This window comes from Solea solea, chromosome 13 (assembly GCF_958295425.1).
Source record: "Solea solea chromosome 13, fSolSol10.1, whole genome shotgun sequence".
Taxonomy (NCBI): domain Eukaryota; kingdom Metazoa; phylum Chordata; class Actinopteri; order Pleuronectiformes; family Soleidae; genus Solea; species Solea solea.
In genome coordinates this window covers 4,388,103-4,407,416 of record NC_081146.1, presented here as the reverse complement: position 1 = coordinate 4,407,416, position 19,314 = coordinate 4,388,103, and the positions used below count along the sequence as shown (strand labels likewise).

The 19,314-nt window shown below is 39.7% G+C and overlaps 3 protein-coding genes across 3 annotated transcripts; 2 read left to right on the top strand and 1 right to left on the bottom strand.

The window, feature by feature from the left end:
* Positions 1-780: 780 nt before the first annotated feature.
* gnl2 (G protein nucleolar 2) lies at positions 781-10,673 on the top strand. Its single transcript, XM_058647720.1, has 16 exons — positions 781-998; positions 2,215-2,299; positions 2,397-2,491; positions 2,779-2,918; positions 4,596-4,780; positions 4,912-4,978; positions 5,082-5,240; positions 6,493-6,606; positions 7,427-7,555; positions 7,726-7,830; positions 8,116-8,274; positions 8,425-8,532; positions 8,634-9,112; positions 9,419-9,498; positions 10,008-10,087; positions 10,197-10,673. Exons 1-16 carry the CDS (start codon positions 935-937, stop codon positions 10,338-10,340), a joined length of 2,193 nt encoding a protein of 730 aa, XP_058503703.1. The 5' UTR covers positions 781-934; the 3' UTR covers positions 10,341-10,673.
* dnali1 (dynein, axonemal, light intermediate chain 1) lies at positions 10,672-13,140 on the bottom strand. Its single transcript, XM_058647722.1, has 6 exons — positions 12,711-13,140; positions 12,300-12,436; positions 12,049-12,218; positions 11,465-11,643; positions 11,052-11,216; positions 10,672-10,953 (listed from the first exon to the last, which is right to left on the bottom strand). The coding sequence occupies exons 1-6, from the start codon at positions 12,789-12,791 to the stop codon at positions 10,918-10,920; spliced, it is 768 nt and encodes a 255-aa protein (XP_058503705.1). The 5' UTR covers positions 12,792-13,140; the 3' UTR covers positions 10,672-10,917.
* Positions 13,141-13,170: 30 nt separating this feature from the next.
* Positions 13,171-17,544, top strand: snip1 (Smad nuclear interacting protein). Its single transcript, XM_058647721.1, has 4 exons — positions 13,171-13,448; positions 14,510-14,639; positions 15,346-15,887; positions 16,063-17,544. Exons 1-4 carry the CDS (start codon positions 13,303-13,305, stop codon positions 16,319-16,321), a joined length of 1,077 nt encoding a protein of 358 aa, XP_058503704.1. The 5' UTR covers positions 13,171-13,302; the 3' UTR covers positions 16,322-17,544.
* Positions 17,545-19,314: the final 1,770 nt, after the last annotated feature.

Here is a 19,314-nt window from a genome sequence, read left to right as displayed (position 1 = left end):
TTTGATTTAATAACTTCCGCAGCATCCGCTGCAGAACAAACAGACTCAAGAACAGTTACTTTCCGCTGGCCATCAGACTGCTAAATTCCAAATAACACCCCCCGACACTATCTGTGCAATATTTAACTGTTTTTTTTCTTTTTTTCTTTTCATATTGCTGCTTACAGATTTCATTCCTATTTTTCTTTTTGCACTACTTTTATATATATTTACATACATAAAACACTTACTTATTTATTTTTTATTAATCATAGTTAGGCTGAAGAGTTGAATACATGTATAGACATTTACAGTAAGATACAAGACATTTCCCATCAAAACTCAGAAGTGACAAAATTCAATGCTATGTGTTGGTTTCTTATCTGCTGCCAAGCAACGAAATTTCGTTGCCAGTTTTCACTGCTGTGTTTTCTGTGCAATGACAATAAAAGGAAGTCTAAGTGTAACTGCTAAATGCCTGTGTGTTATACTTCTCTTTATTTATACCTTTTTAAGAAAAGGTATAATCTATAATCTAATCTAACTATACTTGGTACATGGCAATAAAGTGTTTTGGGGCCAATTGTATGGCTTTTTTTCTAATAGGAATAATGAACCCAATCATAAAACTGAACATTCAACCCTCTGTGATAAACATGACAAAGCAGAACGAATACACTCGTTATTACATGTATTAATATTCATTTATGACTAAATAACAAGTGATATTGACAGTATTAACTTAATATTTACACACACAGCGACCGGCTCTGACTGCTTCTTCCCACTGTCGCTTCTGCGGTGACGTCCTTCCTGTTTCGCCGTACAACACGTGTACGGTGCACAGTTTAGAGCTAAAAGGAGCAACAACAACAAAACCACCGCTTTCGGAAACCTTCAAGAGCTCACTGTTGTTATTTTTTCTGCGCGAGGTTTTGCCGACCAAGCCGTCAAAATGGTGAAGCCTCTGTTTAAGGGGAAAAGCTCGATAAACCCCTCGTCGTCCAGCAGCAACCCTGGTAAGCTAACTCCACCATTAGCAACGCCGTTTGTTTACAGCTAATGCTAACTTCATGCTATTAAAGGAATATGTGCCGTATTTTCCTTTATTTACACGCTTATAACGCATTTGACAAGTCACACAATCTGGATCGACATCATTTAAAGTTAACTTAGGTTTCAGTTTACTTGAAAGTTACGTTGACAGTTAAAGTTTACATGTCCAAACCTCACATGTCAGTTCATGTTCACCCACATTACGTAACCCGTAATTTACAAACAAAAAAGTAGTGATTCTTCAGCGTTGTAGACAATAAAATGATGCAATAACTCCTGAGTATTCGTCTTTCGTTAACGTTAAGAGTGGAAGTGTTAATGCTATTTGTTCCTAAAGTCTGTAGACAGATTTCAGGTTAGGAATCCTGAACATTATCTACCAAAGCAGCTGTGATATTCGTTGAAGTGAACGCCATAAGCAAAGAGCTGCAAAGAGCATACAAGTAGAGGAAGAGTAAAGTACTGACTCAAATAAACACAACAAATAGTAGTAATATTTATGGCACAAGTTCACTTTTTCATAACTCAAACTCGGGTATCTGTATGGATATCAGTTGTACAGTCATTTTAGACCTGTCCAATCATGACAGCTAACTGTGTTAACAACACATTTGTGCCATTTCAAGCTATTTCAAATACATAATTCTCCAACAAATATTATTCTCTCATGTTGCAGATATAAATGGCCCATAACATGACTCAGCTAAAATGCTATTGCTGATTTATTTACATTTTGACAGTATATGCATAGTGAAGCATGTGATGTATAGGATATAATGTTATCTGTCTATAATCCAGTCCAGTGATTTTGATCAATGTCTGACCAATACTGAGTATCTCATCGACTCTTCCTTATAAATAATGAGGATAGCACTGTGTTTGTAAGTGGTCTGTATTTATACAGTGCTACCATATCTATGTGCAGTGCATTTCTTATCATATACTGTATCTTTTCATACCCATTCACATGTTGCCATCAGAAGCAACATGGGGTTAAATATTGTCGTCATAAATGTGTTTTGGGGTGAAATGTTGAATTTTATAACGGTATCGTCATAAACACGGCAACATATGTGATTTTGATCTCAGTACATGATATTTACTCACTGTCTGGTGAGTGCATTCTCAATCGTTTTATTTTTAGCAGATTTAACATTGAAGTTACTGTGTGTTTCTCAGATCGAGCCAAGGGTGCTGGTGGGAACAACATGAGGGACCGAACCACTATCAAGCGTCTGAATATGTACAGACAGAAACAGAGATGGTAAGTAGTGATAAATATGTCAATTGTTCTTGTTAGCTGCTGAATGGCAGTGGTAGTGAAATGTGTGTTCACACCAACTCTGACCCTGTGATTCTAGTAATAACCGTGGAAAAGTCATCAGACCTCTCCAGTTCCAGTCCACAGTGGCTCCAGGGACCGTAGCCAGAGTTGAGCCTAACATCAAGTGGTTTAGTAAGTGCACTCTCTTCTCTTCTTACACGCTGTCTATCTTGTAGCAGTTTCTGCTGCAGTAGTTACCAATTTATCACATTTTCTTGGAACGTCTTTTTGGCTACTACGCTTTTGAATAAATTATGTCATTGTTGATAACACACAGCATGTTGCATTTATTACTGTAAGTTTACTATGTTGCCCTGGGCAGTATTATCATTTATTTGAAGAGCTTGAAGCTAAATTTACAAGTGTCTGTTTCTACTATGTATAGATTAAAATGACAAGTTTTATCTAATATCTTTCAGCAAATACCCGTGTTATCAAACAGTCATCTCTCCAGAAGTTCCAGGACGAGATGGGAGCAGTACAGAAGGATCCATATCGTGTGGTGATGAGACAAAGCAAACTCCCCATGTCCCTTTTGAATGATAGAATCAAAGCTCATGTGAGTATAAAGGGTATACACTTTTTTTTACTTTATATTATCACAAGTTATTTCTATTTCGTCTCAAGGTGCGTTCGGGCCCTTAAAATGTCCCAAAGTACTTTGTCAATGTTGAGGAATCTTCTGGGTGGATGTTGCAACAATGAACAAACCTCCTCACATTAAAAGTCTAGTAGTTCAGGTGTTCTGAATTCACTTAAAGCCTGTTTCCATTACAGGAACTAGTACCAGAAACTATGTTTCCACCACAAGAACTAGGGACTAAATGGAAGTACCGGGTAGATTTTTGGCCCCTAAATGATCTATGCGTGAGGGGTAGTACTTAATAAATGTTTAGGAAACGTCTAGGTGGAGCTTGCATTGCTGAACATACCTGGTAGTGCCTTTTGTCTTTTATGTCAGTTAATCAGTCTCCACAACAGCTCATAAAATCTTTTCATATTAAAAATCCAGCTGTTCAGTTGTTTTGAAATTGCTTTGATGCCAGAGCTTGTCTCTTTGCAGCAGCTCGACTTGTTTACCGTTGCTGTTGTTTTGTTGTGTGTTGTTATGAACAGCGTTTCCTGTTAATGTCTTTGATTGTGACAGACTGACCTTTGATTTGTCCCCACACAGTTTTATAATGATCTCATTAGTCTCCATATTTAAAATTTAAAAAAGCTTCCAGTTGTGGTAGGAATGCGGCTTCTGTGGTGGTCCTGACTCTATGAAGCCTCTGCAGACGAGATATAACAATTTAAATGACCTGCTTTTAACCCTATTTGTGTTTTTATTTGGCTACTGTAAAGCAGTAAGAGTAATGCCTGTTTCAGCAGTAGCACGATTAAAGGGAATTTATGAGGTGAGATGAACAAAGGCCTCACCCTTGAGTTTTACTGGGAATTGTCTCGGCTTTAACTTTTTCAACCCAAAACCAATGCAATTTCACTTGTTCTTTCCCACTTTATATTTTTATTTTTTGCTATTTCTGTGTGTGCTTGTATCGCCAGGATTGGGCGATATGTCGATGACAATGTAACGTTCAGAAATATTTCTTGTTATTCAATACTTTTCAGTTTAATGTGACTTTTGATGTTGGTTGAACATTTTGATACCCAAGTGCGATGAAATGTTCTCCTCAGTCCAGATGTCTGATCGTTGAGTGACCGGTTCTTTCAGACCTCAAGAGGCAGATAAAAGATTTCCAACCCAACCTGAATTTTTGAACAGCATTGATTGTGACAAAGCAGTAAAGTGCCCCCTGGTCCCTATAGGCAGTGATACAGTCAACGTATGCCTTTTGTTTTAAGATCACTGGAATACTTAATCAGCATTGACACAGACTTGGCTGTTTTGTCACATAGTTGTGTGTTCTGCGGACTGCATGCATTTATACTGTTTCTCTTTGAAAACCTTAAGAAGACTGTGTCACTTCTACTGTATCCAAAATGGTTGTAACAGGCAGACTTGACAGCTGTCACCCTTACAACTCAACAATTCTTTTTCACCAGCTCATTCATCTTGCAGATCAAAAGACAGAATCGAAATCTGGCATAACAGATCTACACTGATATGTATTATATATGCCCAGTGAATGGGGTTATAGAAGGAAACCTCGTACACGTAAAAAACAGAGTAAAAAGGTCAAAATTGTGACATACCTCTCCTGTCTGTGTCTGTCTGTCTCTATAACTGCAGAACTCCAAGGTGCACATTCTGGACACTGAGGGCTTTGAGACCACGTTCGGACCTAAGGCTCAGAGGAAAAGACCCAGTCTCGTGGTCGGGGATGTGCAAGACCTTTTAGAGAAGGCTGAGGCCTCAGCCGTGGGCTACAATGCAGAAAAGGACAAAGACCTGGTGATTGAGGATACAGGAGTACGGTGAGACTCTTAATAGTTACTGCATCAAAACAAACTACATGTCACTGGTCAGGAACAAAGGTGCTCCATGTCCATATGTAAAGGTCAGAGTAAATGTTTTTAAAGTTTTATTACCTTCCATTTTGAAACAGGAATGAAGCACGTGAGGAAATCTTTAAGAAGGGTCAGTCCAAGAGGATCTGGGGTGAACTTTACAAGGTATAATTTCCATCCTCCTGTCAGTACTGCGTGCTATATTACTATGCAGCGTATTAAATACTTATGTTGATATTTTGCACCTATAATGTTTGTATTCTAACAGGTGATTGACTCATCTGATGTCATCATCCAAGTTCTGGATGCTCGCGATCCCATGGGAACACGTTCCAGCAGCATAGAGACGTATATGAAGAAGGAGAAGCCCTGGAAACATCTCATCTTTGTGCTTAACAAGTGTGATCTCATCCCCGCCTGGGTCACGGTAATGCCTCCCTACACACATACTGTGTACTCGTTATGTCCCACATGCTACATAATATCATTGGCCTGTCAGTAGACCTCTGTCACGTCAGCACACACACTGTGATGGTCATACCAAACTTACGACACAGTCAGAAGATTTTCACGACCTAGAACCTCTGTTAGAAGCCACAATCTTGTTTCATGTTGGGTATATTTAATTGGGGAGAGTGCAAAATCATACAATGTCTACTAGGGGTGTCACGATCACGACTATAAATCAAATATTGATCAAAAGTATGTCTCTCGACCTTCGAAAGCAAAGGTGGAATCGAGGATTTAACCACGCCCCCAGTGTGACGCCCTACTTGGGTGTCAGAGGGGAAAAACAGTGCTGTGGTTGTAGCCATTGTAGCACGACTACGCGTCACATTCTCCCGCTAACCTGAAGCTGCTGCCAACTAGAGTTGTTCCGATTCCGATACCAGTGTCAGAAAAGCCCCCGATACTGCCGAAAATGCTGGTATCGGTATCGGCGAGTACTGGAGTCCACGGTATCAGCCAATACCGACAGCACGAGTATCGGTATCGGGAGGGAAAAAATGGTATCGGAACATCTCTACTGCCAACTAATAGTAACCACGGCAACTGTTGATTTGGCCGACACATACACCCACCCAACCCAAGTGACCCATGTGAAACTATTTTGCAATCCCTGTGACGTTGTTGACAGGACGTGTGTAGCATAGCACAGGACATATCCACATGCATCATAAGGACTTAACTACGTAACTACGAAAACAACTCTGTTAACACAGGCAACTCTTCCGTCCTCGTTTGCAACGGAACTTCTTTCCCAGTTGACTGGTTATTGTTACATTCATATTGTTCATAAATGAGTTACATTTGACAAAAAGCATCAGTGTGGTTCTTTGCAAACAAATGATGGACATCTTATCAGGCATGACACCATGTAGACAATCGAAATTACAACAGTTATGAGTTTTATGACACAAAACCAGTGATCCTAGACTTAACTAGACAAGTGTAAAAATGGCAGACCCATCTGCGCTAAAAGAGAGAGAAAAAGACAATCAATCAAAATCGAATCGAGGATGAGGACAATCGTGAGTACTGGGCTTTACATAGTGACAACATGCATGTTTATCTTTGTTTCTCTACTTCATTACTTCATCAGTTTGTCTGTTCAAAGTTTCAATTGCCTACTTTTCATGTGTGCGTGTCATTTTTGTCTCCCCTCATGTTTGGAACAGAAACGGTGGGTTGCTGTTTTGTCTCAAGAATACCCCACTCTGGCTTTCCATGCCAGTCTCACCAACTCGTTTGGTAAGGGCTCCCTCATCCAGCTGCTCAGGCAGTTTGGCAAGGTAAGCACATGCCTTGATTTCAAAATGTCTAAAGCACTTGCAGTTACACACATTATAGCTTAGTTTTCCTTTGTTGCTTTTTAAGTTATGGATTTGGATGTTTCCATTTCACCTCTTCCATTTCTGTGTGTGCAGTCTGTACTTTGTATTATTTTCACATCTACTTAAAAAAGCTGTATCTGAAAGTGTGCAGTGAAGCTCACAGACAGATGGTTCATAGTGTTAATTAGAGTTCTGTTTTCACTACAATGGAATTCATTGGTTATTATTGATTTATATTTGTCATGTGTTTCATATTTCAATTACTGCATCTGTTGATAGCGTATTTCTTATGTCATTCCTTTAGAAATTAAATTGCTGAAAAAATTATATTACACAAATTTCTAAAACCATTCCTTGAGTGACATTTACTGTGATAAATGATTTTATCTCAGCCTACCTGAAAATGCAATGTGACGCAGTGCCTCTGGAATGAAGCCTGCTCTTGAAAGCACTGGACAAAATAATCTAAAAGGTCAATAAATCAAAAAGGGACTGATCTCCGAATGGAATGCTCTTGTTTGATTTAATATTGTGATTTACAGAGACTTTTTTCTGAGAAAGGCACTGGGGGAAAAACGCTTGCGTGTTTGTTTCTTTGTGAAAGCTTTCTCTGTTGGACCACATTCTGACAAAAACATTTGGGAGATAATAAGGTGAAAAAAATCATTTCCAAGACCGAGCAACAGACCCATCTAAAATTACCTCGATGAACCGAGGACAGACTGTTGTTTCGGAACCGCAGCTCTCTTGACTTCCATTCTTTTTTGTCTCCCCACAGCTCCACACAGACAAGAAACAGATAAGTGTGGGTTTCATTGGTTACCCTAATGTGGGGAAGAGCTCAGTCATCAACACACTGCGGTCTAAGAAGGTCTGCAATGTGGCGCCTCTCGCTGGGGAAACAAAGGTAACAACAATGTCTACTCTCATCAATGGTGCAGGAAGAAGCACACCTGTACCACAGATCCTAGAAACCAGTTTCTTGATTGTTCTGAAGTGATTATTAAAGTGTTTCCCATCTTTCCAATGTTTAGATCAAAGCCAAAAACACCTAATATCTATCTCTTCTTATTTTAGGTGTGGCAGTACATCACTTTGATGAGGCGCATCTTTCTCATTGACTGCCCTGGCGTTGTTTACCCCTCAGAAGACAGTGAAACAGATATCGTCTTGAAAGGAGTGGTAAGTCTGTATTTGAGTTTTGGCTTCATCTTTTGAGGATTTATGGTACTTACTAGTGCGCCAGCACAGCAAAGTATGCTCATCACAGCAATGAAAAATAATGTCTCAGTTACTACAGTCATAATAACAAACCATGACTTTATCACTGATTGGTCCAGCTGTCCTCAAAAAAAAGCTCTGATTGTCTGAATCCTTATTTTGGGTTTGAACACGTAGGTCATGCTGTAAATAAATGTATTTTTTCATTTTAATTTTACAACCTCTCGCTCCTGCTATCTACCTCAGGTTCAGGTGGAGAAGATCAAGAACCCAGAAGAGCACATAGGGGCAGTACTGGAGCGGGCCAAGCCAGAATATATTCAGAAGACCTATCGTATTCCTACCTGGAATTCTGCTCAAGACTTTCTTGAGAAGATGGCATTACGCTGTGGTAAACTACTCAAGGTCTGTATTTCTCTTTTGTTTTAACCAGTAATAAATGACTAAATCTGCTTTGCCTCAAGTTTGTAGTCAATTTATTTAATAAAAAACTTTCAAACTAAGCCTCATCATCAGCAAATGCTAATTCTTTTGCTTCTCCCTGGTATGGTGCAGGGTGGTGAGCCAGATCTCTCAACAGTGTCCAAAATGGTGTTGAACGATTGGCAGAGAGGGCGTATCCCCTTCTTTGTGAAACCTCCTGGAGCTGAGGGAGAACGGGAGGTATGCATCTACTTTACATCTGTGTTTTATCAGTAAAATTTTGGTTTTCTGCACCCAGTGTGCCAACCTGTGCTTTGTTATCTATGTTTTTTACATGAAAGGATGCCTTGCTGGTTAAAGGACCCTCAGAGGAAGCTGAGAGTGTGCAGGAGAAACAGCAAGATGATCCAGATGCCGTGTCAGAGGAACAAGATGAACACCAACAGCGTCTGCAGAAGAAGAAGGAGCAAGTACAGAAGATTCTGGCTAATGTTCGACAGAACTTTGGAAAGATTAATGTGGCACCAGAGTTCATCGAGGAAGACTTGGATCCTGTGGAGATACCCGACTTGGACCTTTCTGACTGCTCTGGCTCTGACAATGAAGAAGACTGTGAGGAAGATGAAGATGTAGAGGAGGACAAAACCAGTGCTGAAAAAGCTGATGAACCAGCCAGCGCAGAAACCCAAGTCTCCGAGTCCACGCAGACGGGCAAGGCAACCAAGAATCCACGTGAGGTCATCCGTGAACTGGATGAGAAGATTAACAAATACAAGCAGTTCCTGGACCGAGCCAAATCCAAACGCTTCTCTGCAATCCGGTCAGTCTGCATTCAGCCAAACCTCACTTACATATTTTCTCTGCCACCATGTCCCTTATCCAGTGAAGTAACATGAGGCATTTTAGCTGCATCATACAAACCAGCCTTTAGTCCCTGTGGATTAGAAGTGACCATTCTTCCATTTAGCTTGAGTCGGCATTTCCTTAATGGAGAAATACAGCTGTTGCATGAAAGACACACACAAACGCAGTCAAATCACTGTTTTGTTACCCAGAACTTAATTTAGTTGATGTTCATTTGGCTTTTTTGGGTAATGATTCACTTTTTTTTCTTCTATTTCAACAGGATACCCAAGGCGCTCTCTGAAAAAGCCCTCAGTGACATCAAGATGAAAGAGGAAACAGCTAAGCAGACAGCAAACAAAGGTCAGCATGAATCTGTGACTTCTTTAACTGAGGAATAATTCTACTGTTATCAGATGTGGTTTGTGTTACTGATGTGTTACTGGTATACTTGTCCCACACACAATACATACATGCAGATTTGCACTACTGTAGCTGTACCTATGAAGATTAAGTGAAGGAGTAGACATAGAAGCAATAGACATCATCATTATAAAACGAGTCTATTTATAATTATCACGGCATTATCATAAGATTATTAAAGACTGAGTTTTCCTCCTTTTAGTGAAAGTTGAATAAAGCTGTAAATTGTGGTTTAAAGTTGCTCATGAGCAACAAATAAACATGCCACAAATCTGATGGTGTTATAAAATTGCATTAATATTATGTATATGTATTACACAATGTTTGTATCACACTATAAAGACATGATTTTGTGTTATAAAACAATGGAATAGAATCATGCTGTGACATGATAGAAACTCCAGATCCAGATCCAGATCCAGAACATGTCTTTGTCTGTTTGAATTCAGCTGCCAGCCAGAAGAGCAAGAAGAGGAAAGCTGAGGAGGAGGAGGAGTCCACCCAGCGGGACAAACTGACCTCTAAACAGGTATGCAGTGTTGTTCTCTCAGCTGTTAAGCAGACCGCTATCTCTCAGGATGATATATTGAATGAAAGCTGTGGTGTTTTATTTGATTTCTCCCCTTTTGTTTCCACAGAGAAGAGCTTTGGATCGTGCAACGAGGACAAAGAAAGTCGGTGTCCGCTATTACGAAACACACAATGTTAAAAACAAGAACAAGAACAGAAAGGCCCCAGCAACAGCCACAGAAGGCTCAAAGACCAAAAGATCAAAGCACTAGGTTGGATACATAAAACTTAACTTGTCTGATATATCTTTATTTAATTTGGCCAAAAAGGCCAAGTTTTTATTGAAAATATAGAGTTAAAGAGGGGAAGAAATGCTAAACTGAGTGTAAACGATCGATTACTTGGTGCTTTGTCTGCCCCCCAGTAAACATGATGCATCTTTCCTTTTCAACTCTTTTCAATAATCAACCTCTTTCTGTTTTTGAATGACATTACATTCATTTACAGGTGTAATTCTCTCTTGACGTTCAAGAGAAACATACAGTGCCTTTATTTGAACTGTACTCGTCACGCTGTTAATTGAACAATAAAATAATGGCTCACTACATGGTGTGCAGTTTATTTTCCAGTCTTTTCATTGAACAGTTAATGGTTGTTCAGTTATCAGAAGAAAAAAACTACATTTCTAATTGTGTGATAAACTGTATCATTTAAACTAATACAAAGTGAGAGGAAATCATGATCTCCATTCAAAGCAACGGAATAGTGATAATTGTTTTTCCATTTATATCTTTTGTTCTAAAAGACTGTTATTCTGTAATAGGATATTTTTATTGTGGATACTTTGAGTTATTTCTGTTGTGTGATGATGCCTTCCAGCTGGGTCTGAAAAGAAAGACACATTCAGGGATTCAAATCTTAAAATGGGCAACACATTCTCTATTGATGCTTGATTTAAAAAGACAGTTATTATGAAGGCTCACCTTGAGTTCCTGATTGGTTGTCTTCAGGAACTGTATCTCCTCCAAGTGTTTCTTTTCCTCCACCTGTCGCTTTTCATTTTCTCTCTTTTCAATCGCATCACATTTGGCTTTCTGTTCACTCAGTTGCTTCTTCATGTCTTGTATCTCTTTTTCCAGCTCAGGAATCTAGAAGAGTAAATGTCATATCACACACACTTGAAAGAAAGTCTGAGATGCAAGATTAATTTTGTGAAGTCAATTTCACTTTCCCCCTTTTTACTTTAAAAAGAAATAGCGCTCTCTGTTGGACACCTAATGGAAACACTGTCTATAGTTGTGTTACTTTGCTTTAAATTTGAGAGACAATTAACAAATCGGTTAAACAATTGTCCATACATTGTTCCTTAAGTAATTCACAACAACAGCTTTCTTACTTTATTTTCCGTGTCAGTCTTGCTCTGCTCAGCCTGCAGTGCTTTCCTCATGCCAAAAGCCACGCTGCTTGCATACAGTGTCTTGTAAGCAGCTATAGTCATTTGAATCTCATCTCTGACCCGCAACAGCAGGAGACCCCTCTCAGCACAGTTGATGGTCACCTGTCTGATTAACTCATCTTGGAAAAATAGAAAATAAAGGGGATAGGAGGAGTTAGCTCGATGTTCTGAGAACCTTTACAAAGAGGGTCAAATGATCTGACATTGAATTATAACACCATCCTTACAAAGGCTTTTACTGTAAAAGGCCTGCAAATGTTGTATAAAGAGAGTTCTCTATAAATTCTGAACAGTTGTGTTCAGTACATTGATATGTACTCATCTAATCAAAGAAATTGTCGGTTTTTTGAGATACAATGAAAACAAAAACTAGCATATTGGAAATTAGACCTTTTTACTCTACAGTTTTAGATAACTGGTTTTAGGCTTGTTAAAGACCCAAAACAATTACTTTAAACAACTCCAAAACTATAGTACATACAGTAGTGTCCTCATTGACCCTAACATAGCAAATCTCAGCTCACCAAAGCACTGGGAGTAGAGCTCCCTGCGGACAGGGCAGATGCCTGTTTCTCTGGCCTGCTCTTCCTGCAGCTTTCTGTCCAGCATCTCCTCCAGGCGCACAACATCTAGTCTTGTACAAGGTGTATTGGACACATGCTGCACCCACATTTGGTTCTCCTCCGTCCATACCCTGTAACAGAAGGGTATGAAAATAAATGACATAGTGGCTTAAATCTGCTGAGCAATGGTCTGTGGATGGAGAAAGCTATACCTGGGTGGCAAAATGGTATTCAAGATCCCCTCATTTTCCTGTCTGCTGGTTTCACTGGGGTCTGATTTGAGTTTAGGAGGTGGTGGAACAGGGTTAGAATCCACAGGCTGCTGAGGACTCACTTTCAAAGGACGCCCCTGTCGTGGAAAGTACTTTATGTTGCATGTAGAATAATGAATGCATTTATCCATCCTTTAAATGTAGCTGTTACCTCATGTATGTGTATATGTATATATACATATATGTGTGTGTGTATACATATATATACATATACACACATATATATGTACATAGATAGATACATATATATATATATAAGTACATAGATAGATACATATATATATATATAATTATATATACACATATATGATAACCTAAAGTCGGGCAGTTTTTATACGGTGCTAAACTCACCTTTGGTGATTTGGTGCCCGGGGTTTTGTTGACCAAAACTGGCTTGTTATATTTCAGGAGAGAGTTGGCTTGATCAATCATTGTACTCTTCTATAGCAAGTTTCGAATATATGTATTTGTAGCGTTGCTCTAAAACCAGATGCTTCTTTCTGCGAAATATCGGTGTTGTTAGTGACAAAAAGTTAGCGCTTAAGTGTTTACGTTGTCATGGCTACAGAGCAACCAGCTCTACTACTCTACCATGATTTGTACGTAGAAAATGTTTTAGCTCTAATTAGTTTGCATCGTTTTTTGTTGAAGTCATTGTTATGACTGTGTATTTTAAAGAAAATGTTCGTACTCTCATATTTTATTTACCTGGAAAAAAAACCAATTCAAAAATATGCCGATTAAAATGAGAGAGGTCGGAACCAAGAGAAAAGCGGAAGATGATCACGCCGAAATATATTCGCGGCGTACCACAGAGAGCGGAAGTGCGTGATGTAATCGAAGTCAGGTTTCAGACTTTTCCTTTGTCTTTTACATAGTTTATTACGGCCGGTAATGTGTTTCTGTTCACATTAACGACCGAAAGGGTGACTTTTTTTGAAGAATGGCCAAAGAAAAACGACACAAGAGAAGAGAATCACCGGAGCGCGAATGTAAAGTGAAGGTAAAGCAGGAGAAGCTGAGTCCTGTTAGGCCACAGACATCAGGCCGCTCCAAATCCACAAGTCCACAGAGAAGAAGACACAGCAAGTATGTCAACTATTACTATTACACCTTCTTATTATCTCACAGTTATCTTGTGTTTTCAGTTACACACACGTTCGCCAGTGAGTACTTGGTTGGTCGTGTTGTCTGTCCGCCTCTAACGTTCACACTACAGCCCGGAAGGGTGTTTTGTGTTTAAGTAGTTGTTGTTGTAGTACTAGTAACACGTCTTTCCGCACAGCACATGTACCGAAGTAGCAACGCAGAGAAAGTTGTCACGAAAAAACAACCAATCAAATAAAAATAACGTAGATGGAAAGATGTTATTGGTAAAAATGAAGTTTAATGACTTAGCCACGAGGTACATGCTCGCACAAGCATCGTGGCAATGGCTCAGTGACTTAATTTGAATTTAACACACCGGTGTTTCCCTGAAATCTGTGACCCACCTGAATTTGTGACCGCAGGTGCTCACTGTCTGCACGTGCGTGTTCAACAACAGCCATCAGAACATGTGACCTCACTGTACCTGTGTAATAATGACCTCTATCAGCCTCTCACATTCATCTGAACATTTCTATTTTTATCTGGGATCATCACAGACATAGAAACACAGACATAGGTCACAGCCACAGTTTACACTTATAGATCAGTGGTTACGCAATGTGCCACAGATTTTGATTCAACACTAGACATTGAATCGTGTTCCTCAGGTAATTAAAAGTACTAGATATATAAGATATTTGTTTATGAAATAAAAATAATAGGTTTACAAATTTAATTGAAACATGTAACTACTAAGAATGTTTTACACAGTTATTTCCAAACAGTTGTGTGTTTTGTGATTAAACTTGAAGTGTTTTTAACTAAGGTACTTCTTTCATGTCAAGCAGTTAATTTTCTGAAGCTCTATGTCTGGATATTCATGAATGGTTTCCCCCAAAATCTTTCATCCTTGTTCCACACTGTAGAAGAATGTGACCATGTCTGCTAATAACAATAAACCCTTCAACTTTTCTTTTAAATTTACATTATTATTTTTTTTGCAGTGATGGTCTCTTTTCTATGACTTATAATAGTTTTAATCTCTTCTGTTCTTGGCGTAGGTCGCCTGCCAAGACAAGGGAGCGCTCACCGGGCAAGAAGGATCCATCTCCTGCCAGACGAGGCAGCAGATCTCCCAGAAACAGGAGAAGTCGCAGTCCCCATCATCGTGCTGACGTCAGATTAAAGCGGGTGATTAGGTTTTAAGTCATTTGTAAGAGCCGACACAGGAAAGAGGCCAGTGGCCATTAGCCATTTTACTGTTTTTGCAGACTATTTGAAATATGTACTCAATGTTTGCAGAAAACAGATGCACTTTCTCACTAAAAGAAAAACATAGTATTGCAGTGGTCTGCTCACGCCACTCTGCATGGTATAGATTAAAAACTCTACCTTGTTCACATAATTTGCATATGCATGTTAACATTATTTAACTACATAAATAAGAAATCAGAATACTTTATTAATCCATGGGGGGAAATTGTTTATTTTTAGTCAGTCAGACTTGGTCTCAAGAAAATATCCACAGAGTTTTATAACTGCCTGTCATTGTAACTATAGTAACAAGTGACCAAAAGGTAATTGATCTGAAAAATTTTGATATTTTTTTTAATAGGGGTTATAGTCGAGACTGAACTGAAATAACACAGTCAAGAATCATTTTAGTTGGTTTTTGCAAGTAAATATGTGAACGTAAGTGTAAATTCTCCTTATATTTAATTGCGACAATATCATTGCAGATTTTGTAACACTGGCAAGTATTTTATTGTTATGCCAAGATTTAATATTTTGCATTGGCATAAAAGTGTAACATAAAACCTCAAATTGTAAGTTGGCTAGAACCATTTTCGTTTCTCGTTCTTTTTTTAACTGCCTTTTCCACTTTTGTATGTCACAGGAGCCAGATGAGCCGCGGTCTAGTGGGGAAGATCGCAGGAGACGAAACGACCAGCCAGAGCCGGGGCGCAGCAGGTGGGAAACAGACAGGCCGCGTGAGAGAGACCGTGGCGGAGACAGACACAGAGACCGAGGTGCACTTGCCTCCCAACAAGCCGAGCGACAGCAGCACAATGAGCGGCGCAGGGAAAACCACCAGCGGCGTAATGAAAACCAGGAGTTAAATTTTGGACAGTCTGAAGGAGCGGGCGATGATGCAGATGCACCCCCTGATGATAAGGAACAGCCCAACTTTGGACTGTCAGGGGCACTCACAGAAGATACCAACACATTCCGAGGGGTGGTGATCAAGTACAATGAGCCACCCGAGGCTCGAATTCCCAAACGCAGATGGCGATTGTACCCCTTCAAGAATGATGAACCCCTCCCACTCATGTACATTCACAGACAGAGTGCCTATTTGTTGGGGCGGCAGAGAAAAATTGCCGACATCCCCATCGACCATCCATCTTGTTCCAAACAACATGCTGTATTCCAGTATAGGTAAGAAAAACAATCAGCATTTTGGTTTGGTTTGTATTAGAGTTAGATTTTTTTTATTTTAATTATTGACAAGTTTTTAGATTAACTGCAGTGTATTTTGATTAGTATGCATGACACTGGGAGGTTTCCTGCTGTATCAGTAACCATGTCTGTCAAAACTTCTGTGTTTCTCCAGACTGGTGGAGTTTACACGCTCGGATGGCACCTCTGGCCGTAGGGTAAGGCCCTACATCATCGACTTGGCTTCTGGCAATGGCACCTACGTGAACAACCAGCGCATCGAGGCCCAGCGCTATTACGAGCTCAAAGAAAAAGATGTTCTCAAGTTTGGCTTCAGCAGCCGCGAGTACGTCCTCCTGCACGAGTTCTCAGACACCAGCGAGGTGGACGCCAAGCAGGAGGAGGAGGAAGAAGACGAGGGCCTAGATGAGTAAACCGTGCCCATGAATTCATTCATGTTGCATAACTTCATCAATGAAGAGTTGTACAGAGAACGGATCAATGTATTAAAGGGATAATTCAGGATTTTTGAAGTGTGGTTGTATAAAGTTCTGAGATGGTGAGCACAGACTGAGCTAGACGCTCATGCTCACTGAAAACCCAGCCACCACCAGGGACACAAGGAAAAAATGTTTTTAGCCACCTGTCTACTTAAGTCTGATTTCTTAAGTCTCCCCCTTTATTTTGCCATTACACAGCCTTTCCTGACTGGAAACTGCAGTGTTTATCCCTTACAGTGTCCCACTGCTCACTCTCCCACACCAAAGTCCATGCAAATGATATGCAATTTTACATCTTTGCACACAGGGTTTGTTGATCCTCGGCTGCCCCCATCGGCAAGTTTCACTGTGTTGTTTTGTGACTTTGGTGTTTGAAGTCGCTCATTCAGATGAACCTGTGTTACACAAACTTGCCAAATAAGGCAGCAGTAGACCAGCAGCTCTTGTGTCCTCCTCGAGCTAAAAACACAATTTTCTCTATGGACTTTGGTGCAGGAACAGTTTCCAAACTTCTCCAGTCGAAAAAGACTAAGACTAATGGTGCAATAAAGCAGCAAACATATTCTCAACATATCATAGACATGAGCAGTATTTCTTCACTTTCAAGCTTCCATGTCAGGTTCTCACTGGTTACAACCACATTTAAAAAAACCTGAACTATCATACATTTGGAGATTCCATTAGTCTAATTTGTGTATTCTGTAAGTAATATTCTATCGTTAAATCCTGCCACAGCTGTCTCAAAGAAGACTTCCTACTCTCAGGTTGTTTATCCGATGTCTGTGATGCATGACTGATCTGTCATCTGATTGTAGTCACAAGAATTAAAAAAAAAAGTGCTTGGGTGCCACATAAAGATATCATGCTAAATCCAATATTTTTGCATCACAGCACCAAATACAATGTATATCTGAAAGCTAGTCTCAGTCCAGACTGTATATGTCATTGTACACAAGAATGTGAAGTGTGTATAATAAACATTTCTTATAGACCGAGTAAACATAGATAAAATCTAAAATAACTGCCTTTTTTTTTTGCTTTCTTGTGCAGGGAATATAGTTGATGTGTTTTGAAGATGTTTTATTTTTCTGTTCAGAGGCCCACAGCATTTTTGGTTACTATACATTTTTTGTACTGTAAATAAAGATGAAACTGGATATTGTTTCAGGAGTTTCAATATAAATATGCCAGGTGTATCCATTTATATTTTTAATTGTTTAACTTTTTATGGCATTAGGGCCAATTTTATGAGAACCCTGAGAACTACATGAATGGTGATGTACAGGTGACCATGCTATTGGTGATAAAAAGCACAAACAATTTCATAATGAGACTGTGTTACATTGAATAAAATGGGTTATTACAGTGTTTGCCAAGGGTTTAATTTGTAGCAACAGTAGAAACTAATCCGTGGTTGCTGCAATGGTAACTTTAGCTGTTGTATTTACACGGCAGAAACCGTAACTGGCAGAAAATGCGAACAATTAATCTTCAATCAAAACTGTATTTTGAAGCAATGCAATAAACAAATAGCAAAGGCTGCAATTCAGGATATATTCTATAACCACATCTGACCCAGGGTTTATTAATAAGTCTAAAGTAAAATACAGAACACAGCAACATTGCACTAATAAAGCGAGATGACTGAAAACAGTTCCACGTCTGAAAAACCCAGTTGTTCAAGAGCTTGACGGGATAATCACGTCCTACCCCTGTCCACTCCTGTCTTGCTGCTACAGTATATACATAAAAACCAGGGTCCCTTCATCTTGGTTGACATCAGTTTCAAGGACATCCCAGGACAAATTCTCTCAAATTCAAGGACTGAATGTGCTGACACAGCTTAAGATGGCAGGGCAACTTGTAAGAGCGTCTTCGTCCATGACGTCCACTTTTATTGATTTGCAACTAAATATGAACTTAACTTCTTCTTTCTTGCACGAATTCAAGCACTTTCATTGACACATCTGTTTAGAGCAATTTTCAAAAACTTTCAAGGTTGTCAAGGACCCTTGGGAACCCTGACAAACTCCCACAGTCTGGTCTGATATACAGTAGTATTGCTCAGTGGAGCCTGTTCTCAGATTAAGAACCAAACAAAGGTAGAATCAGTGGTGGCCTGTCCATAGGGGGCGCTCAGGCGCCACACCACCAGCCTCACATGAAGAAGAAAATATGAATCATCTAAAATAATTTATAAAAACAAGGAAAACTGAAATAAATGAGCTGTAGTCCGTGACTTGTGTGTGTAATCTGCATTCAAGTGTAGTTTAAAAATGTTCCCTCGCTCACTCTACGTATTTCCGGTTCCTTTAGGACGACACGTCTTTACTATAGACTCTGTCGCTATAGTGAGAACGCACACAGACACGCCCTTGCAATGCAAACGATAGGAAAACTCTTGAGCGGACAATTTAAGACCGCCCAGATAACCTGAAATAAACATAAACTGACTCCAGTAACTACTGGGACATGCGTCAGCGTCAGTGTGGACACACAGCTTCTCCACAGCAGGTGAGACACGTGATGACTGAGTCAATCATGTCTTTATAAACTTTTGTGAACATCAAACTAGTTTGAAACAACACCATACTGTCACAGCAAGAGGTAACACTAGTGTCTCTCTCTCTCAGCTCCAAACAGAGCGTCATGTCTCATCTCTCATCGATCGCATCAGCTGTTGTTTTCCTTTGATTCGTGAAGTGCTTTTTTTCCCCCTCTCTTTTCATTAAAATACAAATCACCTCAAATCACCAGCCACCACTGCGTAGAATAATAACATTAACAACAACAACAACAATTTACCAACAGTTACGTACTCCAGCTTAAAGCGTTTGGACTGGGCCCACAAAATCCCTCTTGACCCACGTGTGGGTCCTTGAGTGACTGCTCTAAAGCACATTTTACAGAAAGGTCAATGTAGGGCC

Coding starts and splice junctions, on each gene's coding strand:
- snip1 (XM_058647721.1), top strand. CDS start 13,303: ATGGCCAAAGAAAAACGACACAAGAGAAGAGAATCACCGGAGCGCGAA. Junction 13,449..14,509: donor CAGAGAAGAAGACACAGCAA/GTATGTCAACTA, acceptor TTCTTGGCGTAG/GTCGCCTGCCAAGACAAGGG. Junction 14,640..15,345: donor CTGACGTCAGATTAAAGCGG/GTGATTAGGTTT, acceptor TGTATGTCACAG/GAGCCAGATGAGCCGCGGTC.
- dnali1 (XM_058647722.1), bottom strand. CDS start 12,791: ATGATTGATCAAGCCAACTCTCTCCTGAAATATAACAAGCCAGTTTTG. Junction 12,437..12,710: donor CGGGCACCAAATCACCAAAG/GTGAGTTTAGCA, acceptor TTTCCACGACAG/GGGCGTCCTTTGAAAGTGAG. Junction 12,219..12,299: donor AATACCATTTTGCCACCCAG/GTATAGCTTTCT, acceptor CTTCTGTTACAG/GGTATGGACGGAGGAGAACC.
- gnl2 (XM_058647720.1), top strand. CDS start 935: ATGGTGAAGCCTCTGTTTAAGGGGAAAAGCTCGATAAACCCCTCGTCG. Junction 4,979..5,081: donor TCTGGGGTGAACTTTACAAG/GTATAATTTCCA, acceptor GTATTCTAACAG/GTGATTGACTCATCTGATGT. Junction 7,556..7,725: donor CTCTCGCTGGGGAAACAAAG/GTAACAACAATG, acceptor TTCTTATTTTAG/GTGTGGCAGTACATCACTTT.